This window comes from Psammomys obesus, unplaced genomic scaffold (genome assembly GCF_907164565.1).
Source record: "Psammomys obesus unplaced genomic scaffold, mPsaObe1.curated_primary_1811, whole genome shotgun sequence".
Lineage (NCBI taxonomy): Eukaryota > Metazoa > Chordata > Mammalia > Rodentia > Muridae > Psammomys > Psammomys obesus.
Window position 1 is genome coordinate 25,076,860 of NW_026585895.1, and position 17,651 is coordinate 25,094,510.

Below are 17,651 nucleotides of genomic sequence, written 5' to 3' on the forward strand. Positions count from 1 at the left end.
TGTGTGTGTGTGTGTGTGTGTGTGTGTGTGTGTGTGTGTGTGTGTGTTGGGGGAGGAAGAAGAAAAAGAGGGGGGTGTGCTATTCTACATTATGAATGTAATTATTTATATTTCTGTATATGTGTGTGTATAGAAAATAAGAGTGTAAAGGGTTTCCTAATTAGCTTTATGGGAAAGTACCAGTTAAATACACGAAATGTTGGGCGGGAAGCATAAGAGACCTAGATTTGATGAAGGTTTTGTACTCATTGTCGCCTGGGCTTGGCTCCTGGTTCCATATCAAAGATCGAGTTAATTATTATATACCATTAACAGCTATTCTCCTTTTGCCTTTTTTTTTTTTTTGTCCTGAGTGTGGAGAGCAAGGACATGTAAACCATGGGTTTTGACATTTGATTGAGAGGATTCACTGCCAGAAAAGCAGTCTGTCACTCTTATTTGTCTTACAGTCGTCTTCTACAACTGTAAGAAAAATGTAGAAGGTTGAAGGAGATTTAATTGAGATTCTGCAGGAGCTGATGAAGGTTAATTCTGCTTCATGCCTGTGTGCTCTGCAAAGTGGGTTCAGTGAGTTGAATTTCACAAAATGTTAAAATTACTTGAGGTTTTTTTTTTTTTTTTTCTTCTTCTTGTGAAATTCTTTAGGTTATAATCCAAACATCTTTCAGACTATTTGTATCCTGTCAAGAAATAGAGACCTTGGAAAAGTGGTGTTTCTTCCTGTATCTGTGGACATAGGCTTTAATTTAGGCTGCAGCTTTGGAAGCAGCTCAACTAAGAACATACTATTAGAACCACAAAGTGTGAATCTTTGGTGTCTTGGACCACACATTTATTTCTGTTTGTTGATTCACTACTTTGTTGTGCTGCTGTAGATCAGTGGTCCTCAACCTGTAGGTCACCAACCCTTTGGGGGTCTAATGACCCTTTCACAGGGGTGGCCTAAGACCATCGGAAAACACAGATATTTACATCATGGTTCATAACAGTAGCAAAACTACAGTTATGAAGTAGCAATGTCTTGGTTAGGGTTTCCACAGCAACTCTTATAAAGGAAAACATTTAATTGGGGCTGACTTGCAGGTTCAGAGATTTAGGCAGCAGGAAGTGATTGAGATACCAGGCCTTTCTTGAGCTTCAAAGCCCAATCCCTAGTGACACATTTCCGGCAACAAAGCCACACCAACTCCAACAAGGCCACATCTCCTAATGGTACCACCCCCTATGGACCTATGGGGGCCATTTTTATTCAAACTACCATATGTAACAAAAATAATGTTATGGTTAGGGCTCACCACAATATTAGGAATTATATTAAAGGGTTACTCCATTAGGAAGGTTGAAAAGCACTGCTGTAGATAAACCTGGGAAACGTCGCCCATGTATCTTGTTCTCCTCTGTGAGCTGTACCCCATTCTCTGACCATCCATTCTGTAGGCTCAGAGATTTTTACCATGTGATGTTGTTTATGGTAGATCTCATGTTGACTAAATGATGTCTGATTATCCATTATCGGCCTGTGAATGGTCACTCTTCATTTTATTTTCATTTTACTTCTTCATTGCAGCACTAACTCTTCATCCCCAACCCATCATCAGCCGGATGCTTTTCCATGCATTAGGTATATTCCTGGATAAATATGATTGAAAATTATTCATAATTCAAATTATTCACAATTAAAAATTCTTACAAGTTGCCTTATTTCAGTCTTCAAAATGTAGTCCTTTAATTCTCTGTTTCAGGTCACACACAAACCAATATGACACTGTTAACTTCCCCCGTAGCTCCCTTCTTCCATTTGGTTCCTTCTAAAGAATGGTCACCTGCTGGGTAGTGGAGTTGGAAGTTCTCAGCCCAGCTTCATACCCTTCAAGAGTCTAGGCTCTCTAGAAATACTATCTTTCAACTCTCTTTTGGCAAGTGTGAATTTCTTGTTTGATTATATATGTGTGTGTGTAAATACATAAATATAAAAATATATGTGTGTGTGATTTTTTTTTTTTTAATCTCCTAGAAATGGATTTGTGCGGGAATATCTCTTGGATTTCTCTAGTCAGGGAAAATAAAGACTATCTCTTTGCTCATTAAAGTTTCTACTCATTAAAAATATCTGAAGGTTCTTGATTCTCAGGGGTCAGACTGGTGACATACATAGCACCGGCAGTGGCTATTTTAGATTTTCTGCTTTCAGGCATGTCTTGCTTTTGGATGAGCCCCTTGTGGTTTTCTAGAACTAGCAAGTCAATTATAAACAGAAGGAGATGTCTGTGACTCTGCCTGTACTCACACCGTCCACACGGCAGCGGGACGTGTGTTTCCAATTATTTGAACAGGGAAGAAGAAAGATTAGCAACACTTTTTAAAAAGTTTTTGAGATAACCCACATCTTTATACATATACACAGATCTGTGTAAATGAACTTGACATTTCCACCTTCAGATTTTCTCTTATGCACAGCCACCTGACCTCTTTTTCTTTCTTTTCCTTCCTTCTTCCTCCCTCCCTCCTTTCTTTCTTCCTTCTTTCATTCCTTCCTTCCTCTCTTTCTTTCTTTCTCTCTTTCTCTCTCTCTCTCTTTCTCTCCCTCTCTCTCTTTCTCTCTATCTCTTGCTTGCCTTTTTCTCTGTGTGTGTTATAAAGAAAAAGGCAGTCACCTCGCAGACATACTGCCCAGAGTTCAGTGATCAGAGGGGAGCCCCTATGTGACAGAGACCTTGGGAGAGAGCTCTGGAGGCTGTATTTCCTTGAAGAGGGCTTTGGTGACAGTGGCCTTGGCTAACTAAGGAGCAACCTTTAGGACTGGCTCGTGCACATCCTGTCTTCACTTTCCTTCCCTGCTGCCTGAAAGTTTTGGAAGTAGCAAGTCTGAACTAATCATCCTGATGAGGGAGGAGGAAAGAGAGATGTGAAAATGAAACTGCAAATAACTGTTTTCAGAAAGACAGTTGGGAGGTCTATGCAGTGCAGCTCCCCTGTGATATGCTTCTGTTGCACATCAGCATCACCAGGAATGGCCTGGTCCCTGGTACCTACCTGCTACCTAATTGTTTAAATATAGCTTCATTCCCTTTTTTTGTGCCCTTGGCCTGAGTATTTGATGTTGGTTTATTTTTTTTTCTTCTTGTTCTTTACCAGTTGACAATTTTTTCCTTTCTCTTTTCTTTTCTCTTCTTTTCTTTTCTTTTCTTTTCTTTCTTTCTTTCTTTCTTTTTTTTTTTTTTTTTTTTTGAGACAGGGTTTATCTGTGTAATAGTTCTGGCTACCCTGGAACTTGCTTTGTAGACCAGACCAGCCTCAAACTCACAGAGATTCCATTGCCTTTCTCTGCCTCCTGAGTGCTGGGGTTAAAGGCGTGTGCCACCACTCCTGGCTACAGTTGACAGTTCTTAGGAGCTACTAATTACAATTTAAACCAACACACAAATTCCAGTGTTGTCATCACAGGTCATCTAGCGTCCAGCTGAAAGTGTTCATAACTTGGATCTGTAGCCGTTTAAGTTCTCAAGCATTGCTGGCTTCTGAGTGCCGATCTAGTGGGAAATGGTGCTATCTGTTGACATGTATTTATTTAGGAACCATTTTTTTTTTGGTATAAAATAAAGATGACAAATATTATGCTCCCACTAAATAGTTTGTTTAGATGCAGGAGATGCGAGAGGAGATCCAGTCTGATCTAGCATGGCCTTAAGGGAGATGCACAATGTAGACAGATACACTTGTACACTGAGATGGGATGATTATTTGCTTGAGTGACAGTCATGTGGAGTGTAGACGCTGGTCAGTATGATGAGTCTGTGATTGGCTTTGGGGTGATCTTAGGGAAACCTGCTGTTTTTCTCCCAAAGGGGTGAAGCTCACATAAGTAAATAGTTTTCCCTTCTCACCTCTCCTTTGCAGATGAGAAGCCCAAGGTCAACCCGAAACTTTACATGTGTGTGTGTGAGGGCCTCTCCTGTGGCAATGAGGACCACTGTGAGGGCCAGCAGTGTTTTTCCTCCCTGAGCATCAACGACGGCTTCCACGTCTACCAGAAGGGCTGCTTTCAGGTTTATGAGCAGGGGAAGATGACCTGTAAGACCCCGCCATCACCTGGCCAGGCTGTGGAATGCTGCCAAGGGGACTGGTGTAACAGGAACATCACGGCCCAGCTGCCCACTAAAGGTTCCCATGGTTTCTTCTATTTCTAGATCAAGGGGTTTGGGGAGTGTTGCCCCAAGTCTGTGTGGGTTAAGGATATATGTAGCCCGAAGCTTTTCCTCCTACTCCCTGAACCAGAGATGATGGGCCATGGAAGGTCACTGTGGGGGAGGAAAGGAAAGGCATGGCCTCTGGAATCTGAAAGGAGAATGAGCATTTTAGGGAAAGAGAGGAGGACGGCTTTACTGATGACAGGTCACCACAAACAGGTATATGGCTCCCCAAACCGACGTCCACTAAGGTGCCATGGGGACGTTCAGTCACCTTCAGTAATTCTGCCTAGGCCTTGCGTGTGATGAGAAGTAGAGCACCAACCAGCCTGGTGCCTGTGTGGAAATCCTCTCCCTTGTCAGAAGACTACAAAGGAAAACTTGCTAACCCTTCCAAGTCTGATCCCTGGCCTTCAGAAACGGAAGTCGTATGCAGTTGTGCATGAGCCCTGCAGTTAAGGAATTTCCCTTTGTGCATTCGCGAAGGGCTCCACTTCCTTTGGAAATTGGCCTCCCTCTGAAACTGTTTTGTCTTACAGTGAACTCTAAGTGGGTATCTCAAGTTGCTGTCAAGATTAATATAGGCCCGCCCCAAGCCAAATATATTCTCTTAATAAGTAGGACGTCTTAGTAAGTTTAACTATATGATTCTGTACTCATGGAAGAAGGAAAACACAAATGGCCTAAGAGAGGCCACTCAGAGCCTTCACTGCCAGGAGTGTCACTAGACGGGAAGAAAGCAGGAGGCAGACAACCAAAAAGCGGATAGGTCACATGACAGTTTTGAAGTTACTGTGCTCCCCTTAGGGCCAGTAGAACAGGCAACATTCTGATGTGAAAATAGGGTTGAATAAGGGTTTAAAAGAGAAGAATAGAATATTTAAGTAGTTAAACTCAAAGGTCGTTCCTTTATGCTCAGTATGTTAATTCTTCACTCACAGAATGGGTGGACAAGAAGAAATAGCTGTATTCACACAAAAACTATGTCAGCAGTGTGAAGGTCCTGATGAGCACATACTGCTACACATTAAGCTTTATGCAGTTATTAATGTATTTACTTATTTATGTTCATCTGTGCATGTGCGTTTGCCTGAGTGTGTTGGGGAGGTCAGGGGACAACTTGGGGGAGCTGGTCCTCTAACTATGTAGATTCCAGGGATCAAACTCAGGCTGTCAGGCTTCACAGCAAATGCTCTCACCTTCTGAGCCATGTCACCCTCCCAACACCCCATGTTTTAAAAGAAGGCATTTTGTATAAGAAATTTCATATCTGAGAGGCCACAGCATCTATCATTTTATTAAGTCACTTTTATACATCATCATGCAGATGACACGCTCTGTAGAGTGTTCTGTTTACCAACCTGATTCTCCGGACTTGGGGAGTTAAGGAAACAGTGGAAAGGACCTCTGAGTAGAGACTGGATTGCTGAAGGTTAAAGCTTAGCACTTTCTCCCTGGTATAGCACAGTGTAATGGCTGTCCATCAGGGCTTGTAAAGCAAGGAACGTCAAGGCTTACATGGCTCTTGTATTTTAGAAGCTCTTAAACAGTGGTGCGTTAATACAGTTGATTCTCCTCAGAATCCTTTCTAAACCCCAGTTCTGCTTAATTAAAAGATCACTTGAGTGAATGTGTGGACCGTTGGCTGGATATTAGAAACTATTTTAGTTGTAAATTGTCTTGATCTGTGACAGTCCTGGTCACAATCAGGAGCCAGTTCTTAGGATATTGGTAAATAACAATATTTACCAATATTGTTTCCAACACCCACTTACCATTTTTCTCTCCATTCTCCAGGGAAGTCCTTCCCTGGATCACAGAATTTCCATCTGGAAGTTGGCCTGATCATCCTCTCTGTGGTGTTTGCTGTATGCCTTTTAGCTTGCCTCCTGGGAGTTGCTCTCAGGAAGTTTAAAAGACGCAACCAAGAGCGCCTCAACCCTAGAGACGTGGAGTATGGTACGATAGAAGGGCTCATCACCACTAATGTTGGAGACAGCACTCTAGCGGTGAGTTTGTGACCCCAGAGGGAAGCCTGCCTACAACTGAGGCGGAGGTGGACTCTTTTTTTGAGTGTAGAAAGCCAACGGTGAATGGACAGTCCAGACATGCGCTGTGACTAACTAGATACTGGGCCCCTAGCCGAGCACACGTGAGCACCTGGTATAAGAGCGTAACTCCTAGAATAAGAACATCTGTTTCAGACAGACACTGAAAGAATGGGCTTGGAGATTTTCCTTTGGTCGGTTCTTGGTGGTGACTTTTTCTTGGGGAACGTGAGGAAAAGGGACAAAGAATGGTTGGTGGCCTGGAGTTTTGGAGGATTCGGGATGGTAGTAATCAGTCACTCTATTTGTAACAATGAAAGTGTTTTTTTTTTTAAGGAGGCTTCTTTTCGTTAATATTAAAAAAAAAACATTTTCCCTTGAGATTATTTGAATACCCCATTATTCAGAAACTTGACATCTTTAGGAGTAGCCATTAGGCTTTTGATGCTCTAGTACTGCCCCCTTGTGGAGTGTAGGCAGCTGATTGAACCAGTGTCCTCCAGTAGAAATCTGGGTAGCCTGTATAGAGCTCACAATGCTTTCACACCCACCTTAACAAGTAAAGAGGGAGGAAAAAACCAAAATATTTAAAGTTTTTATCATTTCAATGTGCAATAGAATTATTGATATTTAACATGAATTTTCAAAGCCCTCAGGGTTTACTTCTGCAGCAGAGATGGTGCTGTTATTAATTCATTTGAAGATTTCTCCCTGGCCAGGGAGGTGGCTCAGGCGGTGAAGATGCTCATGCTGAGCTTGATGACCTCAGTTCAATCCCCAGGGCCCACACAGTAGACGGAGAAAACCAACCCCAAAAGGCTGTCCTCTGACTTCCAAACATGTGCTGTGGCAAGGCTGGCCCTCCTTCAGTAAACAAACACACACACAAACAAATAAATGCAACAGAAATTAAAATTGCCCATAAATGTTAAAGCTGTAGCGTCACATTAAAAGTGAAGGTCTTCCTTTAGTTACTCCTCGAAACTTTTAGTTAAGTCAGGGAAGTAGGTCACTTACCATACACAGCCTACTATAGAGCACAAAAGAATAAAGTAACAGCATTCTCCATGGATACTACATGGTTTCTCTGGAAAAAGACAAAGATCCGTGGGTGTTAGGTGCAAACGATACAAGCAGATCAGCGTTCTCCCTGTCACAATCCAGTGAGCTGCAAGTCAATCAAGCTATCTCTGTAATGTGTTTCCGAGTTGTTTAATGCTCTGCTCCTGTGTCACACCAGATTGTCATGCATGAAGGCTGACTCCTTTACTGCATGACAGGTCTACAAGTGCCTGGGAGTTCTGTCATTAGGCTCGCTGTACAACCTTCCTTTGCTGTTTTCTGGAAAAGAAGTACCCTTGGCACTGCCCGTCTTTAGCTCATGTGCCACACCCAGACAGCGGTAGGACCCAGAACCTGTAGTCAGGTATCAAAACCGCACTGATGCCAGTCAGATACAGGCTGGGGACCATCTTGCCTTGCTTGCTTGTACCATTAGTGTTGTGTTCTTAGGAAAAAGGAGCAAGTTAGTCTGTGTATCTCCTTTTCCTTTTCCTATTTGAGTTGTGGTGTGGTGGAACTGGGAGAAAGGAAACTTTTTTTTTCCCCCATTAAATGTTTGCTCAGAAGTCTGTTTTAAGGTTTAGGGAGAGTTTGTAGCAGGAAGACATGAGGATGGTTCTGACAGAACTTCAGCAAAGCAAGATCCTAACATAGATTAGTCAGAACTTTGTTCCCCAGAGCTGCTAACATGTCTAATTACCAAGGGCAGTAATTGGAATATCTAGTGTAAATTACTGTTTAAATAGCTCTTAGAATTTTGAAATAGGAACGAAAGCCTGTGCCAAAACAGTCTTCTCCACACAACCCAGCCACGCAGCTGACAGAATGTCACGATGTAATGACATGGTAAGCAATAACCGGTCATCCTTCATTGCTTCTTTAAACAATATGTTCATTTATGTGAGCCGAGCAAAGTGTAACCTTGCTGAAGCTCGCCCACGGCTGGGGTTTCAGGAGTTGAGGTAGGATCTTTATGAGGCTTTTGGTTGATTTCACCCCCCCACCCCCAGTCTGTGAACTTAATTAGAACCAAAATTATGTATCATGAAAAAGCAGTGGCTTAATATACAAGAGTTGTTTTTCTCAAAAAAATAACTGAACGGATGGAAATGGCAAGCACACTGAGAGAATTGTTGGGGAGACATGAACCCTAGTTCACCTGCGATCATTTTCTTCTTGATTATCTTTCCGTGGCCCTTAAGGGTTCTGAATTTTTTTTTTTTCTGTTGAGTGTTCAGTTTTGGCAATTTTACTGATCAACAGTGTTTTACAGTAGTTCTCCAAGGAAGTGAGAGAAGATGACCTTCTCAGAAATCTGTGCCTTGCTTTAATGGGGCATGTTATGTGTGGGGACAGGAAGAGCTTTGGGCAGGGTTAATTGGACAGTACTGTAACCTTCCTACCACCAAGGCTCCACGGCCATGTGGTAGAGGTGATCCAGGCCAGGTTCTACTCCTGAGCCTTGGCTGCGAATATGAAGGAAAACTTTTATGAACGAACTAGCTGGCAGTCTTTTGCCAGGATGCTCATTTGGAGAAATCAATTTGCAACTCAGGTTTTATGGTTTAAGTGAAACATTGTTTTACTTTTCTTTCTTTCTAATTTGCAACTCATGTTAAGAAATGACAAGTAGGTGTTAACTTAGTGACCCATTTGTTCATCTGTTACCTGAAGAAAAAGAGAAAACCTCCATCCAGAGAAACACCCACACACCTATGAGTACAAATTCAACGATTCACATATTATTAGAGTATTTCCATTACAAATATTACACTTAGATGTTCATGTTCCTCATTTGTTTGCTTCTCATTAGATATCTCTAGTTTGTGTGGCAACTAAAGAAGATCATTCTGTAGACAGTTAGTGGACACGGCGAAATACGGTAGACAATGCACAGCTCTTGGTGCTGACCATCTTCCCACCCCCATCAGTCCTCCTGCTTTCTCGTGCTCCGTCTCTCAGACTTCATAATGTGCCCATTAACTTAGCTCAGCTTCCCTTCTCGTGCATTTGTTTATAAAACTCTAGAGCTTAAGAAAGAACGACTTATTTGTCAGGAAAACCTGCCTTAGGTTTAGCTTCTAATTTTCCCAAGACATACAAACCAGTCCTTTCAGGGGAGACTTTCAGGCATTTTAATGGGTCATATGACCAGAGTTGCTGGAAACCGTGTGGGTTACCATGGCATGTATCCTAGGACTCCCAGGCAGGAGCTGTCCCTCAGTAACTTCTTTTTCTCCTTGTTTTACATTACAGGAATTACTGGATCACTCGTGTACTTCCGGAAGTGGCTCTGGTCTCCCTTTCCTGGTACAGAGAACCGTGGCTCGCCAGATTACCCTGTTGGAGTGTGTCGGTAATTCTCTGTTTCCCTTCCTTTTGGGAAATAGGAAATAGCAGTTGTGACTCTAGAAGTAGGATGGAGCTTGGAAAAGTTTGCTTCTCGTTGCTTATTATTGCTTCCTCATCAAGCGAAGGAGGTGCCAAGCGACCGTGTGGTTATTCAACCTCAGGGTATGAGATAGCCATGGGGGTCTCTGTTCCCTGTGACTCATGCTGGAGAACTCAATGAAGTTCCCCTAAGGGAGACATCACTGACTAGTACAGACAGTGCCTCGTCAGAGGGAATCGAAGAGGCCGTGTCGAGCAGGGACTGACTGATCTGTAGGCTTCTGGATAGTAGAGATTGCTCCTGTCCCCTTCCTGTAAAAATAGGGATGAGTATGTCTAGTCACTGTGTGTCAACTAGAAACAAGAGTTTATGAAGATATTCTTACAAAAAATTAGAGTGAATTAGCCTTTAGTACCAAGAACTATTATACATTTTGATAGCCTTTCATTTTCTCTGTACAACGTATTTTAGGTTGGCATACTAATTGCTTATGAAAATTTTGTGCTCCTTCATTTATGAAAAAGCTTTACATCTTTTGTTATTGGACGTGTGTATATGATATGTGTACATGAATGCCACAGCACATACGGAAGTCAGAGGGCAGCGTGGTGGAATTGGTTTTCACTTTATGTCTTTTTATGTGTTCTGGGGATTGAACTCTGGTCATTGGGCTTGTGTGGCAAGTGCTTTCCCCACTGAACCACATCACTGGTCCACCTTCCTTCATTTCAAAAGTGAACATGCCTTTTCTGGTATTGGGACTTATCGGAAGTACTTTAGAAAGCTGTGTAATAGTCATTTTGGCTGGTCCATTAGCAAAGTGCTTGAAGAGGATTTAGCACACATTCTTCTGTCTTCTGAACTGTCAGAATGGATTCCCAGGAATTGGGGGTTACTTTGTCAAACATGATTAAATGATGATGATGACGACGATGATGATGGCTTCATTAATTACATGAGACTGGTACAAAGTGCTTTGTTTGTTTTTGAGACAGTCTCTTTTGGCCCAGGTTGACCTATAACTCAGCATATTGCCAAGGATGACCTGTAATTTTTGATACCCTCACCTCTGTCTCTTGAGTACTGCAATTATTATAGTCATACATCGCTATGGACAAATGCATTTGTTTTGGGTTTGAGACAGGGTTTCTCTGTGTAGTCCTGGCTGTCCTGGAACTTCCTTTGTGCACCAGGCTGGCCTCAAATTCAGAGATCTGCCTCTGCCTCCCAAGTGCTAGGATTAAAGGCATGCGCCTTTACTACTCTAGCTGGTCAAATGCATTTTCAAAGTCCTGATTTTGGAGCTGAAGGGATGGCTCAGTCAATAAATCCTTGCTATACAAGCATGAGGACTTGATTTTGATCCCCAGCGCCTGTACACCAAAGCTGGCCCAGTGGTATATGCCTGTGATCCTAGCTCAAGGGATGAAGAAACAGGAAGATCTGTGAGATTTGATGGCCTAGCTGGATCTGTGAACTTTAGGTTTAGTAGAGTCTCTGTCTCATAAGTGATTGAAGAAAATACCCAGTGTCAACCTACATATGTTCACGCGTGCCCTTTTCCCCTCCTCCATCCTTGCCACACATGTGCAGGATGCACTTTATTTTAAATGAAGCCCTCATTTTTTACTCGTTTCATGTGGTGGGTAGACATTTGCAGGTAGCATGATAGGTTTTGGTGGCTACTCATCGAGATGGTGTGCAGGGATGGCTGGCATTGTCTCTACCTTCCAGCTGTTGCTCGGGCTTTTTGGGTAGGAGTAGTACCTCCTGCCCTCCCCAGTTTGTTTGGGGGAAGCAGCTGACCATTATAGCTGCCCCCGCCACTTGCTACTACATGAAGGAGGAATACTCCCAAGCCCAGTAATAACTCTGGCGTGGGCAGCACTGTTTGCCTAAAACACAGGTGTTAGGAAAGTGCCATGTTGCCTTTTTCTCCAGGTCTTTGTATACTGTACCTGTTTCCTTCCCACTGTACGCAGCTCCACCACAGTTAACTGAGACTAGCAAAAGATGGGGGGGAAAAATCCTACAAGCAAAACCAGATGTACTCATCACCAGCAGCTAGAATTGTCTGCCTGTAGAAACGAGCATCCTGTCTGTTTATGAGCAAAGAAGCCTGGGTAGTGGTGGGAGGCAGCGAAGGCATGTACCCATCTCTCCTGCCTTCTTCTTGCCCAACACTCATCACTCGCAGATAGTCCGATATGCCAAGCTTAGTCCTCAGAGTTTGGCTCCAGAGCCCACCTGCGTCTTTGAACTGTATATAGCTTCTGACTGTATACATGTTCTTTAACATTTTTGAACAAGTGTAGATTCAGTTTAGTGCATTTTGGGGTTGACAGTAAAGACTGATAGATGCAATGTGTTTTCAGGTGTTTGAAGTTTGTGTTTGCATGGTGTGGCTTCGGGGAAAAGAATGTAGATAGACGATCACTTTAGTTGAAGAACATGGGTAGTTGACTGTGTCAGCCCTTTCTAGACTGTGCCATCCAAGTCTGAAGGCCCAGGGCATCCTCATTGTGGATGCTGCCTGACCAGGAAATTTCTGAAAATCCATGCCACTCTTTTAGGGGCTTCTGCATCAGATTCCATTAGCAAAAGCACTTGAAAGCCATTAAAATACATTTCTGTCTTGATTTTATGTACCTACCATGCAATATATTTTATTTTCTTTATTAAAGGAGAAAAAAAAAAAAAAACAAGATTTGCAACAACAAACAACTTTATTATCCACAATTCTTTGGGATATTTTTCTTTCCTTACCAACGAATCAGTGAATACAAAGGGAAAATAAAGATACAAAGCGGAGCAAAGGCAGGAAAGGCTGAGCATTCATTTTCTGTTTTTGTAGCTGCTGCCTTTGCAGCATCTCAATACCAGTCCTCATCCTGAACGGAAATGCCAAGCCATTCTTATGACTTGATTAAAATGGCTGGTAAGCTAAATAGACTCTGTATGATTGTTGACAGCAGCCCACAGTCAACTCTGGCCATACTTAGCATCCCTTTATGTTAGTCATTGGTATTGGATACGGTTATTAGCTCTTGTCAGGGAGCTTCTGTTGGCTCTCCACACTACCGCCAGAGCTGGATGGTACCCAGAGCGTCACACCTGTGAGGCAGGGACTCTGTCGTCAAGCCACATCTCCAACCTCCAGTGGCTTTGTGACTGTTTCAGGTGTGTCGCTTGGACACACCTGCTTTCTTTCTATGTTTAGGTTCTTCTTGGCTTAGTTTCCCAGCAGAAGACTGTACTTGTGAGCGTGCAGGTGGCCCTGCAGCTGCCTGTTACAGCTCTGTGAGAGTGTCGTCACCACATGCCTGGGCAGAAAGCCTCATTGCTTTGTCGTCTCATCTCCTGCTGCACCGCCTGCCATCCAGGCTGATTACACCCCAGGTTGACCCCCATAGTTCTGAGATAATGGCCTCCTCTTCCCCTACCTCTTTGATCATTCCTACCTATAATTAAAGAGATGATTGAAAGGGGAACACGAACTTGATAAGCGTGTGGCTGCGGCACGGTGGTAGGGGGCATTCATCAGACAGGTCAGATCCCAGCGGAAGTCACGCTGTTTTCTAAAATGTGCTCTTCAAGTGTCTTTAAAAAAAATACTGTATTGTTGTTAGTGTATGGGAGTTTTGCGTGCACGTATGTCTGTGTATCACAACTTTGCCTAGTGTCTGCGGAGGCGAGAAGAGGGCATTGGCTGCCTTGCAACTGCAGGTATAGATGGTTGTGTGTCACCTGTGGATTCTGGGGATCAAATCTGGGTCCCCCGGGAGAGCACCCAGTGCTCTTAACCACTGAGCCACTTCTCCAGCCTTCAGGCGACTTAAAAAAAAAATAAAAGGATTTTATTGATTAATATTGCATGTGTGTGTTTGCGGCAAACGTGTGAATGTGGACGTCAGAAGACTGCTTTGTGGAGTCAGTTCTCGACTTCCACTTTTATATAGATTCTAGAAATCAAAGCCAGGATCGAACTTTGCAAGTACATGCAACCTGCCGTGCCTTCTCTGACTCCCAAATGCTCTTTCTAGTGTATCCCACTTGTGACATCACCGGGGCCCAGCGAAACAAACGCTATGACCAGTGTCAGACGTCAAAGCTGTTCTGGTATTACGTGTTTCTAGCCTTGAAAAATCTGCTCTTGGAACGTATCTTCCTCCAAGAAACCCTTAGAGGTGGCGGTGCATAACAGCCTCCTGGCAGCACTATAGTTTGTTGTTGACATCAAACTGCCCTTCTGTGTGTGTGTGTGTGTGTGTGTGTGTGTGTGTGTGTGTGTTGGGGGTGGGGTGGCATAAGAACATTCAGATACGTGTGCTTCATATTGCCTCTGAGGGCCCAGTGTAACGGAAGGAAACCAGGAAGCAGTTCAGTTTTTCACTTACACACTCCCATACTCAGTGTGGCTTTTGATACCGCGCTGAAATCTAATAATCACTATTAATTTCTAAATTGTACTTTCTCTCCTGTGTTTTTGAAAAACCGTATGCCAAAGGTTTCTAGCCTTTTGCCATTGTGACTTTACATTGCCTGCCGTCTATAGAAATGCTGGGTTGTCTTCGAAGCTAGCCTGGGACACAAATTAGTCACCATTTAGGAGAGCTGTTTAAATATAAATGTGCAGTTAGTTAGCTTTCAGCTGATTGTGTGGTACTTATTGGAAGGCAGTTTCCTGTCACGATAGGGCGGATGGGGGGGATAGTCTGACAGAACCCAAACCCGGCTAGTGAACACATGTGCCAAATGGCCTTCACGTTTTATCTTTGATGCCAGTGGTGACTTTGTTTAATCCCATTGGTGGGAGCTGGGGCTTCATAACATCTGATATAATTGTTAATCGGTGCAGAGAGGAAGAGGGAGGTTCAAACAGAAGGATGTTGTCAGGTTGACTATGTTTGATAGGAAAACGGAAACAAAAACGTTTCTCACGTAGGTGATCTGTTTTTCTGTCCTCAGGGAAGGGTCGGTACGGAGAAGTGTGGAGGGGGAGCTGGCAAGGCGAAAACGTAGCTGTAAAGATCTTCTCCTCCCGCGATGAGAAGTCGTGGTTCAGGGAAACAGAATTGTACAACACTGTAATGCTGAGGCACGAAAATATTTTAGGTAAGTATGAGATAAGTTTTTCATTAACTGGCCTTGATGGAGATAAGTCCCTCTCCTTTCTCTCTCCCATTTGTCACATCTGAGGTTTAGAGTCTCTTCTGAAAAACAACGTGGTGACCCTCAGCCTTTATAGATTATTTAATTCTTGACAGGTATTGTTTATTTGTTTGTTTAAATCTGCACGTAGGTTATAAATTCCCTGTGTGATGAGAAGGAAATCTGTTGTGGGGCCTTCTTATTCCCGTATCTGCGGATGTATTTGAAACAACAGAAACTTGCTCTGCATTGTTCACTTCAAGGCTTCTTGGGTGTTTCTGCTTGCCCCACCCTTCCTGAATATTTATTACTGGAATCAAACTAAGAAAGGTCTTTGGATTCTTTCCTAGAGATTCACAGCTCCCAGGGATGCCATAATTAGATGCACATTCCCTCAAACTAGGCATCATTTTTAAAGACCAGATTTACAGAGGGATTCAGCATACATTTTAATTTGAAAACTCCTCGCATACTTCTGGGACTTACAAAGTATAGATGAATTTTCATCATCTCATCACTAAAGCTTAGCAGCACTTTAAAAAAAAATGTAAAGTGCCCACTACAAACCTGCTATGGCAATGGAGAGGGCCCATTGGCTTGTATAGTTTCAAAAAGCTTTGAGTATGTTTCCATTAATACACACATATGGTGAAAGCTGCCTAGAGTGAGTCTTCAAAAATAGAAGTGAAATCTGTGTAGAATTTAACTGTAGGCTATAGTGTTGGCCACTGTATGGCTATTGGATTATGTCTGGGCCATTGGACAATTCATTTCTACCCCAACCTGTCAATTTAGTATTCAAATGTGACCCACGTTGTTGGTTACTGATGAGTACATGGCTTTCCAAAGCTTTACTTCAACAATGTAGTCGTAATGTTTAATCTCAGGAACGTCTGAAAGTGCTTTCGAGGGGCTGGAGAGATGGCTCGCTCGGTGGTTAAGAGCACTGGTTGCACTTGTTGGGGTCCTAGGTTCTATTTCTAGCACCCACATCACAACAGTTTGTAACTAGTTCCCGGAGATCTGATGACCTCTTCTGGCCTCTGTGGATACTGCATGCACATGGCACACACACACACACGTGTGTAAACAAAACAGCAACCCTCCCCACCGAGTAAATAAATTAAGAAATAATGCATGCCCTTGATTGCTCCCATGCCTTTGATTGTTTCTGAACTTCACTTATAAATGTGTCTATATCTGTCTAGAACCTTTATGTGGGACTATGACCATCAGATAGCTTTGACCTTGTTTGCATTGTTCTTGACTGCCCACTATCTCCTTTCCATCCCCTAACCTCCTTTTCTTCCATCAAAACGTCTCGGTCCCTGCCCATCTCTCTGGGATAGACTCCTCTGTGTGTTTCTGCACACCCTCTGCTGTTAATCTACCACTCACTGCCTATACCTCACCAGTAGGTCTGTGTGTAACAGCTGTGATGACAGCCACGGCAACACTGCCGGGGAGTGTCGGCGGACAGTTGCTATGCCATCAGTTCTGCTGTAAGTGCTTCATGTGTGGAGGGCTCTCGGGCAACCCTGACCGCAGCCTTAGAGAGTAGGCATCCTTATTCCCCCAGCTTTAACGAACAAAAGTACTGACGAGCAGCAGAATCCTAGAGCTGGGGATCGTGCTGAGCAGCCTAACCCTTCACTCTGGTACACTGCTGTGCACTGCGGTCTGCAGGGCCGTCATATCACAGTGCGCTGGAGTCGTGTCTTAGGTTACAGACCCAAGGCTAGGAGGTGGACGTTTGTCTATAGTCAGATTGGACGTGAGGCTCCCAGTCTTCCTTCTGCCTCCAGAACAGACTGAGACTAAACAGCAGACAGAGTGGGTTGTGCTAGGAGCTCAGAAGTGCAACAACGGCTTATCTTTAAATACTAGAGTCACCACTAATGGGACGATGCCTTTACTCCTAGGAGGCTTGTGAAGTTTTGAAACCTTTTGAAGGAAGAGCCGTCTGCACCTGCCAACCAAAGTTGCATCTTTCTGAGTATTCACTCATTGCTTTATCTCATTATAACTAAGAAGATTGACTAGCATGGAGATCTACTTCCAAGTCTTTTATCACACTCCTTAAAAATATATATGCCATATCACTCTCTGCATTGTTTTTGAGACAAGGTCTAATGTATCTCAGGCTAGCCTCAAACCCACTGCATAGCCAAGGAGGCTCTTGCGTTTCTGATCCCCTTGCCTCCACCTCTCAAATGTTAGAATCACATCTAGAAGTACCACCATGCTTGGCCTCTGTGGAGATGAGGATCAAACCCAGGATTTCCTGTGTGTTAAGCAAGCCTTCTCTATGCATAAAGTTGAATAGCATTAAAGTTGCCATGGCTGTGCAGAGGTCACCATCATCCAACTTCCTAACTGTCTCATGCTCTCGTGTCATAGGTGATGGGCTGATGAGATGGCCCAGGGCTTGCTGCCAAACTTGAGTTTGCCCCGAGTTCAGTCCCTGGGATCCCCATGGTAGGAGAAAACAAGACTCCCACCCATTATTCTTTGACTTCCACTATGTGCCATGAGTGCGCGTGTACACATGCAGGTACACACAGAATAAATATGTAACAATAAAAATGAATGTAATTTAAAAGGTAAAGCAGCATTAAGGGACTGGGGCGATGTATCAGCAGGTAAAGTGGTTATTTCGCTGGACCTGCAGACTGAGCTTGGATCCCTAGAACCCAAGTAAAAGCTGTGCTGTAGTACAGGCCTTTTGTAAGCCCAGCACACCCCTAGTTGGAGACTGGGGATGGAGACAGGATAAGTGCTAGAAGCTCATGAGCCAGTTAGCATTGTATA

At 43.5% G+C, this 17,651-nt stretch overlaps 1 protein-coding gene across 4 annotated transcripts in view; it reads left to right on the forward strand.

Annotated features, from left to right (window-relative positions):
* Acvr1 (activin A receptor type 1) overlaps positions 1-17,651 on the forward strand; it is a 122,981-nt gene that overhangs the window by 79,158 nt on the left and 26,172 nt on the right. For all 4 annotated transcript variants that reach the window (XM_055600121.1, XM_055600120.1, XM_055600122.1 and 1 more), the window contains 4 exons: positions 3,898-4,161; positions 5,985-6,196; positions 9,554-9,653; positions 14,658-14,804. In XM_055600121.1, the coding sequence (XP_055456096.1) occupies positions 3,898-4,161; positions 5,985-6,196; positions 9,554-9,653; positions 14,658-14,804 (723 nt within the window). The remainder of the gene's footprint in view (positions 1-3,897; positions 4,162-5,984; positions 6,197-9,553; positions 9,654-14,657; positions 14,805-17,651) is intronic.